The sequence below is a fragment of the Colossoma macropomum genome, unplaced genomic scaffold, assembly GCF_904425465.1.
Source record: "Colossoma macropomum unplaced genomic scaffold, Colossoma_macropomum, whole genome shotgun sequence".
NCBI classification, from domain to species: Eukaryota; Metazoa; Chordata; class Actinopteri; order Characiformes; family Serrasalmidae; genus Colossoma; species Colossoma macropomum.
The window spans coordinates 3641886-3658206 of record NW_023494788.1 but is presented as its reverse complement, the minus strand read 5'-3'; the positions used below and the strand labels follow the sequence as shown (position 1 = coordinate 3658206).

The 16321-nt window shown below is 37.7% G+C and overlaps 1 protein-coding gene across 1 annotated transcript in view; it reads left to right on the top strand.

The window, feature by feature from the left end:
• The first annotated feature begins 5358 nt into the window (after positions 1-5358).
• zgc:101566 (uncharacterized protein LOC449823 homolog) overlaps positions 5359-16321 on the top strand; it is a 59445-nt gene continuing 48482 nt past the window's right edge. Inside the window, exons 1-2 of the mRNA XM_036568079.1 lie at positions 5359-5522; positions 8321-8423. Of these exons, the coding sequence (XP_036423972.1) occupies positions 5517-5522; positions 8321-8423 (109 nt within the window). The 5' untranslated portion in view covers positions 5359-5516. The remainder of the gene's footprint in view (positions 5523-8320; positions 8424-16321) is intronic.

Here is a 16321-nt window from a genome sequence, read left to right as displayed (position 1 = left end):
AAACGTCTTCATTTCATAACAACATCCAAAACAGAACTGATGATGAACATAAAGAGGAAAACATTTCAACTGATTATAGACTGTCTGATTATTGATTAGTCTGATTGATGGTTATGGTATGTTATATAACGGTTCAACTAAAATAGTGCATAAATAAATTAAATATAAAAGTGAACATTTATTGGAATGCAAACATGTTCATTTAAAAATATATATATAATTGCAAAACATTAACAAAAAAATGTATTTTAAAGGTGTCCGTTATTATATTAATATATGCTTATTATATTCTGGTCCAGTGCAAATACATTTGAGTGAAAAATAAAAGGATGCACTACAAAAACATGTAAATTGAATTTATTTGTTGAATTTATAACAATACCCGAACTAAAACTGACAATAAACATTGTCTATTAATTAATTATTAATAACATAGTTTATGCAGTGGTAGCTATTGTACAATATGTTATGTTATGATCCAGTCCAAATACATTTGAATGAGAAATAAAATCAATATTTTAATCGGAGAAGCAAGTTAAAAGCTAATTCTATTATAAATAAAGTGTAAATATACCTACACAAGCAAAACATAAAATATTCCAAATCAGTTCAAATACATTTGAGTGAAAAATAAAAGCATGCACTATATGTAAACATGTAAACATGTTGAATCTATAACAATGTTCACACTAAAACTGACAATAAACAAAGTGTCTGTCTATTAACTAACTACTAATAACATATTTCATGCAGTAGTAGTTATTGTGCAATATGTTCTATTATGATCCAGTCCAAATACATTTGACTGAAAAATGCAATCAATATTGTACTGGAAAAGTACTTTAGAAACAAGTTAAAAGCTAATTCTATGCTAAATAAAGCGTGAATTTCCCTATAAAAGCAAATTCAATTCAGTCCAAATGCATTTGGATGAAAATAGAGTTAATTTAATGGCTTTAATGAAATCTTGGCTCTTGTTTAGTTTATCGTTAAGCAGTCTGAGTGTGATTATAAAGCCTGCAGTCTGGTTTCTGTACGTGGAGTCGATGCTCCACCTACACAGTCCAGTGGTAAACACACTTAACAATACTTAAACTTCTCAGCTGCTTACCTCCATCACAACCTGCAATCTCTTCTATTTCCAGAAGGCATCATGTGACCCAGCCAGCCTGGGCACATACTAAACCAGTCTCGCCACTAAGGCAGGGGTCACTGATTCTGACTGACCCCTGCACTGAAGAAAAGAGCTTTTGGTCAATCTTCTTTTCAGCCAACACTTGATCTGACAAGTGTTGGACTGCAAAATCAGAGACCACCCATCATTTATTTAATTTCTAGTAAAAACGGTACCTTATTCATTTTTCAGCATCATAGAAGCAGAAAACATGCATTTAGTGGAAAATTATACAGAAACACAACAAGTAAATATCAGATATTGAATTTTTCAGAATCCACTGTGTCCAGTCTTCACCTTTATTAGAGCTTCCTTTCTTTTCAGGAGACTCACTTTCAGTTTCTCTAAGAAATCTGCAGGGAAGTTTTTCGACGTGTCCAAAGTTCAGTCTTAGAAATTGGTTTAGCATTTTCTGATTCTCATGATCCAAATAATCCAAGTAATTGGATTAAATTTTCTTCTTGTTGACATATATATGTATATATGTATATATATATATATATATATATATATATATATATATATATATATATATATATATATGGCATTGGTGTTGGGACAAAGCCTCACATATCCATAATTGTTGTGTTTCATTTTTTGACTTAATTCAAAAAGTCAGTTGCCCTTAAGAAACTTAAGAATGTTCCTTCTCCTTCTCCTATATATATATATATATATATAGGAGAAGGAATATTCTTAACTTTTAATAGAAGTGAATGGATATATATATATACACAGTTCTATGCAAAAGTTACAAATTACATTTTTTGTTCAGTTGTCAGTCAAAATAAGTGAAATAATTATATCCTCTACAGAAAACAAACTTAAACGTGGCATTTTCAATTTTAGTGCACAATTCCTATTTATTTGATGTGTTTAATTGAAAATATGTTAAAAAATTAAATATGCGCCATAACAATGCAGAAGTGTGTTCTCTGTATAGTGTGTGTTAACAAAATGACAAAACATGCCATTTGACCGAAAGTGTGTATACATATGAAAAATGAAGAGTTTCATTCCTAAATGCTGCACATCCATTCATAACAATTATGAATGTAACATGTTTTTGAAAAGAATATTGTGTGATATGTAAAGGAAAAAAAGGTTTTTATTTTTTATTTATGTTATAAATCATATTACAGCATGTTTCTTGTATGTGCAAAGCACACTAACAACCACAGATATCACTGACAACAAAAGAAAATTGTTGAAAGTGGTCTAGATCTGCAACGACATCCTTCACACAACCATTTCCTAATCTCAATGATTCTTGTTACGCTTTACTGTATTTTTACTGTATTTATGTTTATTTCCTTTTCTATGTAGATGATCAGTTGTCTGAGGTATGTGATAAACTCTAAGTGCCTCTCTACAGCCTTGTGGCTTCCCCAAAGACCCTTCTGTTGCCCTCATTATTCCTGCTCTAATCTACCTTCTAACCTCAGACTATAATCCTGCACCACAGCAGAAAGAAGGATACAGGAACGCGCCGGTATTTACTGGAATTCCAGCAGTGTGATCTATACAGCGAGAGAGGGTACAGCAGTATAACAGCGCCTCTTACCAGGCATCCCACATGAAAAAGACATATAAAAATATGTATATATATATATATAATATATATATATATATATGTATATATATATATAACAAATTGAAATATAAATAGTGTGTTTGTATTGTATGTTGTTGCATTAAGCCAGTGTGGAGTTAAAAGGAAATAAATGCATTTATGATTTAATGGTTAAGATGTAAACAAAGTCATTCAGAGTGGTTTGGTGTGAAATGCTCTGTTCCAGAGAAACTTAGAGTCAGAATTGTTCACAGTGTTGGTGATAGGAACCAGATGTCTGAAGAGTTTACTGCCTTTAAAAGCTACATCACAGAAAGTTATTACATTAAATAGTTATAAATACACTGCGTGATGCCTGAGTCTTGACATAAAACATAATTTTAATTTATTAAAATGTATTCATGGCTGAGATGTACATGTAGGGTGTTGTGAAGCAAACTAGTCCCTAAAGAAAACATGTTTTTTCACTATTTTACCATCATCAACATTGCATATAAAACTCAGAGGACAAGTGTAGGTTCACTGGGGGTTTTGGATAGTAAATAAAATGGCTATATTTGTGTTGTAGACATAGCGACTCCTGGTTTCTATCAATAAATCTGAGTTGGTAAGTTTCTCTAGAATGGAGCCTTTTACATCAAAACACTCGACAACTGAATTTTACAGAAATTATCCTTTAATTAATAAATAATCACAAAATCTACTGGTGCACATATTCAGATTTTATTGTGTTGTCATTTAACATGACAGAATATTATAGACAGAATATAGTATTTATCTTCATTTGTATCATGAACATGTATATTTAAAACGATACAAAGAAATCTCCAGGGATGTTTTTCAACACGTCCAAAGTTCAGTCGCAGAAATTTGTTTAGCATTTTCTGATTCTCATGATCCAAATAATCCAAGTAATTGGATTAAATTTTCTTTTTGTTCACCTATATATATCATTGGTGTTGGGACAAAGCCTCACATCTCCATTACTGTTGTTTTTCATTTTTTGCCATAATTTGAAAAGGCCAGTTGTCCTTTATGATGTGTCAAAATTTCATGATGAATAGACCAACAGAAATGGTCCAAAATTACTTGGAAAAAAAATATTTATCCATTTACTTCCATTAAAAGTTACGCAAGTTTTTCCTTCTCCAGTAAAGTTACCTATTTAGAGATATGAGGTTTTGTTCCGACAGCAGCGATATGTTGGGTGTTAGTGCTGGTATGTTGGTCTATCAGCATGACAATGCAGGGGCAACCAGTTAAACCAGAACTGGACCAGCACTGGACCAGCATAAACCAGTATATGTCGTGTTTTGATGCTGGTATGCAGGTCAGCAGCAATGAGTGTTGATAGGCTGATCACCCCCAAAACCAGCATATGTTGTATTTGGATGCTGGTATGCTGGTCAACCAGCATTAAAATGCTGGGGTTACCAGCTAAACCAGACCAGCACTGGACCAGCATATGTTGTGTTTTGATGCTGGTATGCTGGTCAGCAGCAAGGAGTGTTGCTAGGCTGATCACCCCCAAAACCAACATATGTTGTGTTTGGATGCTGGTATGCTGGTCAACCAGCATTAGAAATGCTGGGGTGACCAGCTAAACCAGACCAGCACTGGACCAGCATAAACCAGTATATGTTGTGTTTTGATGCTGGTCAGCAGCAATGGAAGCTGACATGCTAATCACCACCAAAACCAGCATATGTTGTGTTTTGATGCTGGTATGTCTGGTCAACAAGCAGAATCAGACCAGCATAAACCAGCACAGATCAGCACAGTCCAGCCTAGAGCAGCATGAAATGCTTGCAGGTCTGTGCTGTTTTTGACTGTTTGATTGAATGGAAATATGTGGCATAATTTAATTAAGGAAAAGCCACATTTCTTTTATTGAAGATTAAGGCTTTTCAGCACCAAGCTCAATCTTGAGCTGGCCTCACCGCAACTAACAAACCCACAAAAACCTGTGCTTTTTATACTCTTTTTGTTAAAGGAAGGGGGCAGCACCTGGCTCCTACATGCCCTGCCCATATATTTTAAACATTTTAATTTCCAAAAATCATGGCTATTTTGCCACACTTACTTCCAAACCACGGAGTAATATATTTTTTAAAATGTTTAAGGCCAAGGCTGCTCTCAGGCCCAAGCCTTCAAGCTCTATTAGCTTCATCTATTAAATTTGGATGTATGTGTTTTTAATTCATTTCTGCTACGTATGCACTTTTCCCCTTTTCCTAATAACTATTTTAACCTTCTCATGATATGAACAGACTTCAGCTGTATGTGTGTCCCATCAAGTCACAGCCGACACCTCAAGGCCACTCACAGAAGGCCTCCTCGTCCCCCTGCCTGAAGGCCACTCAGTGACACAGACACACATCCAACCAGCTCATCCACCACATAAACCATCTATGTGAATAATTATGATTCATTTCATCTGTACTTTTGAAAAATCTTTGATATCATCAAAAAACTTCATGAACCACCGTTTGAATAAAGCCAACACAGACTCTTCTCGAACAAAGTGGAAAGTTGAGTTGGTGGCGCCCTCTAGCGGCAGACACCCACCGTACACCCTTTAAACCTGCACAAAAATTCCGTAAACATCCCAGACGTCACTTCCTCTCACATTCAGCTGCAACAACACAGCAGGTCTTCAGATTCAGTAGTTGATGAAACAGATCGTGTGCATGTCTCAGATCGCCGCTGGTCTCGCTGCCGTGTGTGTTTAGAGGCGCTCGGATTGAAGCAGTGCGGACTGACTCAGCCATGAAGGTGAGCGCGGAGCCTGTTTGCGTGTTTGTTTTTGTCCGCCTGCGCGAGCCTGTCGCTCGGGACGACTGCTTCAGAGCCAGATTGGCTTCAATGTCTTTCATTTAGAGCAATAAGATGAGAAACTGGTCTATTTTCTGAGCAGCGAGCTCAGACTGTGTGTTTTGCATTATAAATGCGCTCCTATGCTGCGCGCTCGGCTGTGGCAGGAGGAGGATCTCATATTACCATGTTGACACAATGAGATAATCTTCAGTGGGGGGCTGATCTGTAGCCCACTTAGACAGACAGACAGACAGTCTGTCTGACACTAAATAGCTTTTCTTAGATTCACTGCCTCTTTTCTCTAACTCCAGTCATGCTCTGAGAAACTGTGTCACTGATGTTTAACACTAATGTAATAATCTAGAACCTTTTTTGCCTCTGGATGTTATAATGTTCCTGTAGTGCCGTGTAGTGCACACTTTAAAAAGGTTCTTTAAGGGTTCTTTAGTAAAGGTGGCGATTCTGTTTAGAACTCATGAGTTCTAGATAGGTTCCAAGCTTGTACCAGCGGAAGAACGCTTTGTGGTGCTACGTAGAACCGTTTTCAAAAAGGTTCTGTAGAACCATATGCAACATATTCTCCATCAATCTGAAGAACCATTTAGTGCTTTGCATGGTGAAATGGTTCTTCAGATTGGTGGAGGATGTGTTGTGTATGGTTCTATTCAGCACCAAAAAGGGTTCTGCTATTGCTTATGATCCCAAGCTTGTACCAACAGAAGAACCTTTTTGGTGCTACATAGAACCATTTTCATGCTTTAATGGTTCTTTGCATGGTGAAATGGTTCTTCAGATTGGTGGAAGATGTGTTGTATATGGTTCTGTACAGCACCAAAAAGGGTTCTGCTATTGCTTACGATCCCAAGCTTGTACCAACAGAAGAACCTTTTTGGTGCTACATAGAACCATTTTCATGCTTTAATGGTTCTTTGCATGATGAAATGGTTCTTCAGATTGGTGGAAGATGTGTTGTATATGGTTCTATACAGCACCAAAAAGGGTTCTGCTATTGTTTATGATCCCAAGCTTGTACCAATAGAAGAACCCTTTTTGGTGCTACATAGAACCATTTTCAAAAAAGTTCTATAGAACCATATGCAACGTATTCTCCATCAATCTGAAGAACCATTTAATGCTTTAATGGTTCTTGATGTGGTGAAATAGTTCTTCAGATTGGTGGAGGATGTGTTGTATATGGTTCTATACAGCACCAAAAAGCGTTCTGCCATTGTTTACGATCCCAAGCTTGTACCAGTAGAACCAGTTTCAGAAAGGTTCTACAGAACCACATGCAATGCATTCTCCATCAATCTGAAGAACCATTTAATGCTTTAATGGTTCTTTGCATGGTGAAATGGTTCTTCAGATTGGTTTAAGATGTGTTGTATATGGTTCTGTACAGCACCAAAAAGGGTTCTGCTATTGTTTATGATCCCAAGCTTGTACCAGTAGAAGAACTTTTTTGGTGCTACATAGAACCATTTTCAAAAAGGTTCTACAGAACAATATGCAACATATACTCCATCAATCAAAGAACCATTTCACCATGCAGAGAATTATTTAAGCTCGAAATGGTTCTATACAGTACTCACGGTTCTAAATAGACCTTTCACCCTTGAAGAACCATCTTTTTTAAGAATGTACTTTATGTTGTACCATTTTATCATAAGGTTCAGTAACACTTCAGTATAGGGGGACATTATTATGCCCTTGTAATGCTCTTATTAAGGTTTACGAACTGCATGAGCTAATCAACAGCAGGTGCTGGGACTCATTGCTGATTTATTGAGAAACCAGAATTAAGTGAATTAAGCGCTTTTGTTTGTGTATTAATTTTTAGTACTACATTTTTAGTGTCCACTGTTATGTCCTTCTTCTTACGCCTTATTAACACAAAAACTGGTATCTAACTGGCTGCTCATATGCTATTTTATTAGGCAATAACCAGGGAGAATTGACATTTTGAACTTTGTGCACCTGAAAGTTAGGCCTATAATGTCCTTTTTTTCATTTGATTTAATTCAGTACTTCACTAATAAATCATTAGGTACTCTCCAGGAAGATAAACTGACCTTCCCTGTATGCTGTAAAGTGAAGCTTTCTTGTTAGAACATATTAAGAAGGTATTAATATCTGTTCTGATTGGCTGCCCTGTATTTTGTCTAATAAGCAATCAGGCCTGAAACACTTATGGGTGTCAACATGGGTAATATTTTACCCATAAATAAGGGAGATGTTTAATAATCCCTAGTTATTGTTTAACATTAGTAGTAGTGAGCTGCTAGTTTATTACCAGCTTGATTATAATAAGGCCATTTTAATGTCCATCTAAAATACAGTGTTAGCTGTGACCCTTATAAGAATGCCATAAACGGGATGGCATGTAAAAAAATAATAAAGGTGCCAAATGGGTTCTTTTGAGCGATGGACCAAATAAGAACCACTCTCGGTTCCCTAAGGAACCTTTCAATTGATAGATCTTTAAAGAACCATTATTGTAAGTGAGATGTGAATGTTAAGAGCATTTAAGACCTGAAGAACCTCACGTAATATAACTGTTGAGGAACCTTTATTTGCGTTGTTCTCCATGTCACATAAAGTGAAGACAGACTGATGAGGTGGGGCTGGATGAGGAGCAGCGTTTTCTGTTTTTCTTTCCCAGACTGACTTTTGGAATGATGTTTAGTTATATAGCCTGACAGCCTGTGTTTTGGTGTGAGTGTTAAACACTGACCGATGTGTGTGTAACTCCTCAGGGCCCCAGCACAGAGGCGGAGGTGATAGAGGAGGGCACCCCAACACCAACCGACCCCAGCGGTGAAGAACTACCACCTTACCTGCGTGAAGAGCCACCTGAGGGTGCGTGATGCTTTATCTAACCTCATAACGGTTTTTCCTGATTTTCGTCTCAGTAGATTTAAAACCTGGAAACTTCACTGCAGGCTAAAAGTTTGGAAGCAACACTAAAATGGAAACATGGAAAGTTTACATTAAATGACAATAGTGATGTTTATTAACACTAACATATTAATTGAGCCCCTCTAACGAAAAAACATATTAACCGTTCCGACCTTTTTTGAATTATCAGTTGTTTTCTATTTTATTTTGTATGACCTTTTGCATTAAAAAGGCAAACTTTGCTTTATTTTCATTTTAGTGATCCTTTTATTTAAATACAGGGCATCAAATAATACCATTCCTTGTTTATGTGATTTTTACACACAAACGCTGCATATCACTGCTGTCGGAACAAAACCTCATATCTCAGTTTTTTCAGTTTTTCAGTTTTTGACATCATCTGAAAATGCCTGTTGTTCTTTACATTGTTTGTAAATTTCAGGATGAATGGACCCAAAGAAATGACCCAAAATGACTTGGAAAAAAACGTCTGGTTCCATTGACTTACATTAAAAGTCAAGTATGTTTTTTCCTTCTCCTGTAAAGTTACCATTTTGGAGATACGAGGTTTTGTTCCGACAGCAGTGATATCCTGCTTTTCGTTGCCAGGGATTAATTAATTAACATCAGACAGAGAGAATTTGACTAAAAGTCTACAGCTGTAGTGTCCAGCTAGCTGACTGTTAATGAGCTGAGCTCCTGCTGATTCTCCTGCAGAGTTTCACTGCAGCTCTAACCAGATCCATTTGATTCCTCCATTCAGAAGCTCCTGAAGGTTCATCAGCTCAGTCAGATGTGTCTCATTAGGAATGTGTAAAGAATTAACCCTCGCAGACCATCTGATGAAAGCAGTTGTTTAAAGCACTCCATTTTACCAAAACTTGTGTTGAGGGGCCAAAGTGCAATGTTTGTGAAAGAAAAATAAGATTTCGGTGCTGCTCAAAAGTCTAAGGCACTGAAACGCATTATTTAAGGCCATTTATCCTGGCAGTAAGTGTGTTATTGATTGTAAAATCACCATATTGTTGCTCAAAGTAGATGGAACCGTTTCATGCTTTAATGGTTCTTTGCAATATAAATATATAAATGCAATATGAAATATTTCTTCAGATTGGTGGAGAATGTGTTGTATACGTTCTATATAGCACCGAAAAGAGTTCTGCTATTGTTTACAATCTCAAGCTTATACCAGTAGAAGAACCCTCTTTGGTGCTACATAGGACCATTTTCAAAATGGTTCTACAGAACCATTTGCAGCATATTCTCCATCAAACTGAGGACCATTTCACCATGCAAAGAACCATTTAAGCTTGAAATGGTTTTATGTAGTACTCATGGTTCTAAACAGAGCCATTCCCTTTAATAAAGAACCCTTGAAGAACCATCTTTTTTAAGAGTGTTTTATAGTTTACCGTTTTATAATAAGGTTTTTGTGTATTAATCTTTAGTACTACATTTTTGGTGTCCACTGTTATGTCCTTCTTGTTAAGCTTTATGAACCCATAACTGCTACCTCAAAAAGGTTCAAAGGAACTTGAAATGGTTCTGTATAGAACTCACGGTTTTAAATAGAACCAATACATTCACTAAAGAATCCTTGAAGACAGTAACTTGAGGAGAGGGAAAAAAAACGTACATAACCCTGAATGAAAGTTATTGGATAAGTTATTCTTTGGAACATTTGTTTTCTACTTTTCTGTTTCCATCCATCGTGAAATTTTGACACAACATAAAAGGCAACTGGTTTTCAAATGATGAGGATGTGTCACTAGAATAGATGCAAATAAACATAAATATAGTAAAAAGTAGCAAGAATTTATTTTTTGAAAAAGCAGTTGATGTGAGCTAGTTTAAAGAATAAAGTTTGGTTCTAGATTTCTCCTCGATGCCCTGAGCCATCACTCCTGATTTAAGTTAATTCCTTAAGGCTATGTTCACATTAGCCATGTTGAAGTGGCACAAATACACAGATATTTTTTGCCCTAATTTGACTCAGATCTGATGTTTTCAGAGCTGTGTAGACATGCAAATCTGATCTTTTCAAATCCGACCTGAGCCACTTTCATACGTGGTCCTAGATCAGATACGTATTTGGTTCCATATGACCTTAATGTGATGCTCAGATCGGAACTCATGTGCTTTTTTTCCACTGCACGTTCTCCATCGTTCAGCGTTACCATGGCAGCAGCACCGAACAGAAGTTAAAGCCTGTAAACGGTGGAAAAGCAGCTCATCTCACCTTTTTCTCCTTCGTTTCACTCTAATAATGAAGCTGAGAGCTGATCAGAGTTAATTATCTTCTCAGCGAAGCTCGTTCTGCTCGTTAGTTTGTGCTGATGATGAACGTGATTCATTCACGTGACATTACTGAGTAGGATGAGCTCATGCGGGTCATTTCAGGACGCCGGTTCGTTTACATTAATGACAGATTTGAGTCACTTACCTAAACGAGTGTGAACCATCGTGTCAGAGAGATCGGATTTGAGCAAAAAATCTGATTTGATCAATGAGGCTTGTAATGTGAACGTAGCTTAAATGGTCAGGGCCACCAGCAGGCCCGGAGCTTTATTACACACTTCTATAACCTAAGAAATAAATCAGCCCATTTTGCTCTGAAGTCCCTGTAGTAACTGAGTAATAAGCCTTAGTATGTAACAAGCCTGAGATTTTAAGGGGTTAATAACGTTTTTTATACTTTTGAAACCTTAAATAATCACAGTTTGCTTCCAGGGTCTTGGCCTGTGGTGTAAAACCAAAAGTGGTTCTGTTTGAGTTGTGATTAATATGAATGGCATGTTTACAACTGCAGCTACACGCAGTGATGCTCTATTACATAATGTTATTTGATGTGAAGGGAGCACACAGTTATACTGAACATCAGCTGAGCTGTTTGCATCTGTGTGTGAAAATAATCTATAATTATAGCAGAGAGATGGACTGTAGGGTTTGTGGTCCCTGGTGCTTTATATTGTGACTGTTTTTGTGGTCAGTTTTTAGCAGACCTGTTCATTATACACAGAAATGCAAATGCAAACACACATTTTGCATTTGAATTTGAATTGTGTCTTCAGTGCTGCCCAATCAGATGGGAAATGCAATTGAAAAAAACGCAATTAGCTTTTTAAAATTTGCATTTGAATTTGAAATTTGTTGGCGCATCTGTTGCCGTCCTCTGCAAATCCAGCCTTCAGTATTCGATTATCACTGTTACTCACGTTTGTTGATGTTGTCACTGGTTAATCAGCCTCAACTACTCTATGTACACTATACTACCTCATAGAATAGCTTAGTTGAATACAGTGTGGTGGTCTGCAGGTGTAATACAGCACAGTGGTCTGCAGAGGGCTTCATTAGCTCAGCTCAGAGCTCACAGATGCCTTCAGACAGTGAGTTCAGACTCCAGCGTTCAGTGAAAAACATTTATTTATGTGGAAATTATGTGAATGTGATGAAAACATTTATGTAAATTCAATGCAGCTCTTTTCTCAGTGCAAATGGGCTCCAAACACAGCTGACCATCACTGTCAGAACCAGTAATTAGGGGTGTACGATATATCTGTGGTGATTTCATAGAAGAAACATATTTATCCCCCCCCCCAAAAAAAAAAAACTTCCATTTGATGGTTCTTAGAGAAACATATTTATAAATCAGATGAGAGTGTGAAGAACATTTTTAAAGGTTTCAGGAACCTCCACAATGTGATTAAAGAACCCTTAAATTGTTATAGAACCTTTATATAATGTAAATAATCAGTTTTGCTGGCACGTGCTCTGACGCTGTGCTCCTGCAGAATGAAAATGTCAGCGGTGTGGAAGTTTTTCCTCATTTCCAGCAACAGAAATGCAATTTGCAATAAACACTAAGCTGAGGTGCAGCAAGGAGCAAAAGCGCTAAACACTTTAAGTTCCACTGATGTAGTTATTGATTCATTTGAAAGCATATCATTGCAGTATACACACTTAAAGATGGTTCTACAAGAGTTCTAGAACCATGAACACTCAAAAAACCCTTTGCATGATTAAAAAGTTCTTTGCATAGTGAAAGGGTTCTTCGGATTGATGGAGAATGTGCTGTAGATGGTTCTTCTATTGTTATAGGCTTCACATCGTAACAATAGAACAACACTTTTTGGTGCTATATAGAACCCTTTTCAAAAAGGTTCTATATAGAACCATGTGAAACATGTTCTCCATCAGTCTTAAGAGCCCTTTAATCATGAAAAGGGTTCTTTGAGTGTTCATGGTTTTCTATAGCAGCGCCTACTTTACTAAAGAACCCTTGATGAACTATCTTTTTTAAGTGTGTAGGGTTGGGATTATCATTGGGACCAGGGTTGGGTTCAGGTTTAGGTCCAGGATTAGGGTTAAGTTTAGGATTAGGTTCCAGTTTTGGGTTGAGGTTGAGTTTAAGGTTCAGGTTTTAGAGTGATTTTAGGTTTAGGTTACGTTTTTAGGTCATCTTTGTCAAGTGTGTAGCCTAAAGAATAGCATTAGCAGGTAGCGTTAACTGTTAGCATCTTCAGAGTCTTATGAGAATGTTTTAAAATGTAAAAATGTGAAATGATTGCTTTTTGGTGTCAGAGTCAGCTATAATAAGATGTTGACAAGATGTGGGCCATGCTCCGCCCACAAAAGTATTCTTTCATAGCAACGGTTGCCAGGTTGGACAAGCTTTACACAACATTGGCAAAAATCCCATTTAACCTAATGAGAACCGCTAACTCAGTTTATATCACATAACCTGCCTTTAAATTGCATTATTGACTTCAAATGATATTTATATAGTGTGTGTAAGTGTGTGAAAGGTCAGATGGTCAGATGTAGTGCTCTTTGTTGTGTAACTGAGCTGATGTTAGCACAGCGCTACATTCGATTCCAACCAGCCTAAACTGAAAGAAAAGCTGTTAAATTTACATGATTCGAATGAAACGTTAGATTAAGTACTTCAACAATGTAATTATGTTAATGTAAGATTTTTCATTCATATTAATCCAATGTTCACATTTAAATCAAGCAGATTTAACAGCTTTTTTTGCAGTGTAATTTCAATACAGTCCAGCTCGAGGTTTAAACTGCAAACCCAACGTTTTGATGCTCGTCCAACCTTCAGAAGCTCGTCTGACCACAAAAGAACACATCTGTGGGTGGAACATGAAAAGGCCAGTCGTTGTTATTTGCCCACAGCTTCCATATCCGTGCATCCCTACCAGTAATTATTCCCACACCCCCCATCATTTCCACTAAAAGGCTTTTATTTTGTAGTGGCTTTTCTTTAAATGTGCAGCTTTGTTTTTTTGAGAAGGGCAAGAAGTGCATGAAGGTCAGTCTGTTATATTTCTTCAACTTGAATGTAGCCTAGTCAGATCCTGGTAAAAACAAAGGGGGAAACAAACTGGAAATTATATGGATTTAGGCTCCGTTCACACAGCAGGTAAAAGTGGCCCAAATCTGATTTTCTTACCAAATCTCATTTTTTTGTTTGGCTGTTCACAATATATTTTAAATGTGGCCTAAATGCGACATCAGTCTGAACAGATCAGCTCCTGAACTGACCCGCATGTGCAAAACGACAATGCTGCTTCACGTTGCGTCATGCAGCTCATCCAGAGGTGAACAATCACGACTGCCAACGGATGCCAGTCACTCCTGGAGGGTTCAGTTTCATCTTCGCCAGCATCACAGAAGCCATCATGAAGCTTCACTGACTGACAGCTGGGCTCGTCACCCAGAATGTGTTCGAGCTCGCCATAAAAAGGGCGCGGTCACTTCTTTGGTTCGTGTCCTCGGATTCTTTAAACTTTGCTTTCAGACTTTTAACTGTTCTCTGACGCTGCAGCCTCGTTCGCCTACGGCCACGTTTCGGTCATTTCTTTTGAAATCTCTTCAAATATGGAGCAGTTTGGATAAATCTCCTCCATTTATTTTGTAGAGAAAAATGTTTATGAGTCTCAGCAGCACGAAAATTATGACAAATGTCGAGTTTGATTGATGTAAAAGTCGCATGAATTCCGATCTGGCTGTTCAGACTGAGTCGCATTGCCGCAGATCGTATACGGATCGGATTTCAGTACCACATATGAAATCGTCTCAAATCGGAATTGAAAATGTCAGATTCAGTGTGTTTTTTTGCTGTTAACACTGCCACACAGAGATATGAGTCACATATGAAGAAAAAGATCAGATTTGGGCCTTTTACCTGCTGTGTGAACAGAGCCTTTGAGAAGCGAAAACAGACTTACAGAATCAAAATATAAAAATATTACAGCTCTGTTTTAAAGTCTGGAAGAAAAGGATTTTTAGTGTTTTATATTGAAATGCTGGAATGAACTGAAGTTCAAAAAATAAGCACCATATTTCTACAATATTCCGGAAGGATGAGATGCAGCTCTCTCGTATTTATTATGGTGGAATATCCAGCTGTGCTGTCTGACTCTGACCTAGTCTGAACCCAGCATGTGATGTTTTTTGCAGCAACAGTTTCCACCATGCTTTCATTCAAAACGTTCGGGAATTGGTCTGTCTTGTCTTTATCTGAATGTGCGCTCTCTATCCATGCAGCGCAAGAGCTGTGCAATAATTGCAAAAGCACTTCAACGATTATCAGTCGATGCCGAAATAGCGTGTTGATTGTGAGCCTGTGTAAATATCGCGAGGATATCCCTGAGGGACCGAGTAATGCAAACACACTGACATAGAGACGTTTCCAGAATGTCGCTGTCTCTCTTCAGCAGGCATTCGTTAGGCCTCTCTCTCTGAAGGCAGTGCAGATTGGAATTGCTGGTTCCTCGAAGGATTTTCAAAGCTTAATGAGGAAAAAGACGAGGTGTGGGGTCAGGTTCGGACACAAGATGGCAGTGGTCGCCCAAGGAGAAGGCCGAGGGACGCTGAGCTCTTTCCTGAATAGACAAGTCGCAGGCCAAGCTGGTGTTGGTGAGCTTGATTAAGTTGTGTTCTTTAATCGTGTCTGATTTCAAACAGGCGTACGCTATCTGATTTACAGCCTTTGATAACAACAGAATGACACGTTTGTCTTTGAGAAGGCCTCGGGGATCAGGAATATCGTCAGCTTGCAAGATAATCGCTTTAACCTGTTCAAGATTGCCTTTATGAGGCGCAGCCTTGACTCCTTTGTGCCTGAACTTTCTGGTCCTGTCAAGATAATAACATGAAATGGAATATTGGAATAGAGCGGCTGTTCTTTCCCGTTTGATCTCCCTCTCCTTCGGCTCCACAAAGCAAGCCGGTTATTTTTATTTAGCTCTTTCTCTGAAAGAGCAGAGCGTTTCTTAAGAGGTCTGATGCTTCCTCTTAGGCATTCTCTCTTTTGTTTAGAGACGGAGGCAGAGGCGGGTGGACTAGTCCTGTTTTAACTCATTAACGATAATGAAAATGATGCTCGTGGGCTTTTTGCACTCCCCTGCTAATGTTATGTTAATTGTTATATTTTCAGCTCATATTTACAGATGTTTGCAGACATTGTGGCTGTATGAATCATACAGAGTTCAGCAGACTCTGGCTGTGCAGTGCAGTGCAGGTGATTGTGTAATACTCTCGTCTGGCCCCTCTGGCTCTTTAGCTGCCGTTTTTATTGCGGATCCCAAATTAGTGCTGTGCTTTTGTTTTGGTCACTGGCTGGAGGGACAGTGCTGTGGAGATAGCACTGATGCAATTGCTCGGTCCAATTCCACAGTTCCTGCATTTTTCTAAAATATAAAGTAAATAATGTAGCATATTTATTACATAACAGCAATTTAATGGAAATTTCAATTTGGGGTTAGGACCACAGTTGCTATCAGACGGCTGTTACGTAATGATAGCGTGCTTCAAATGATGCTGCAACACTTTAGATATATGCAAAC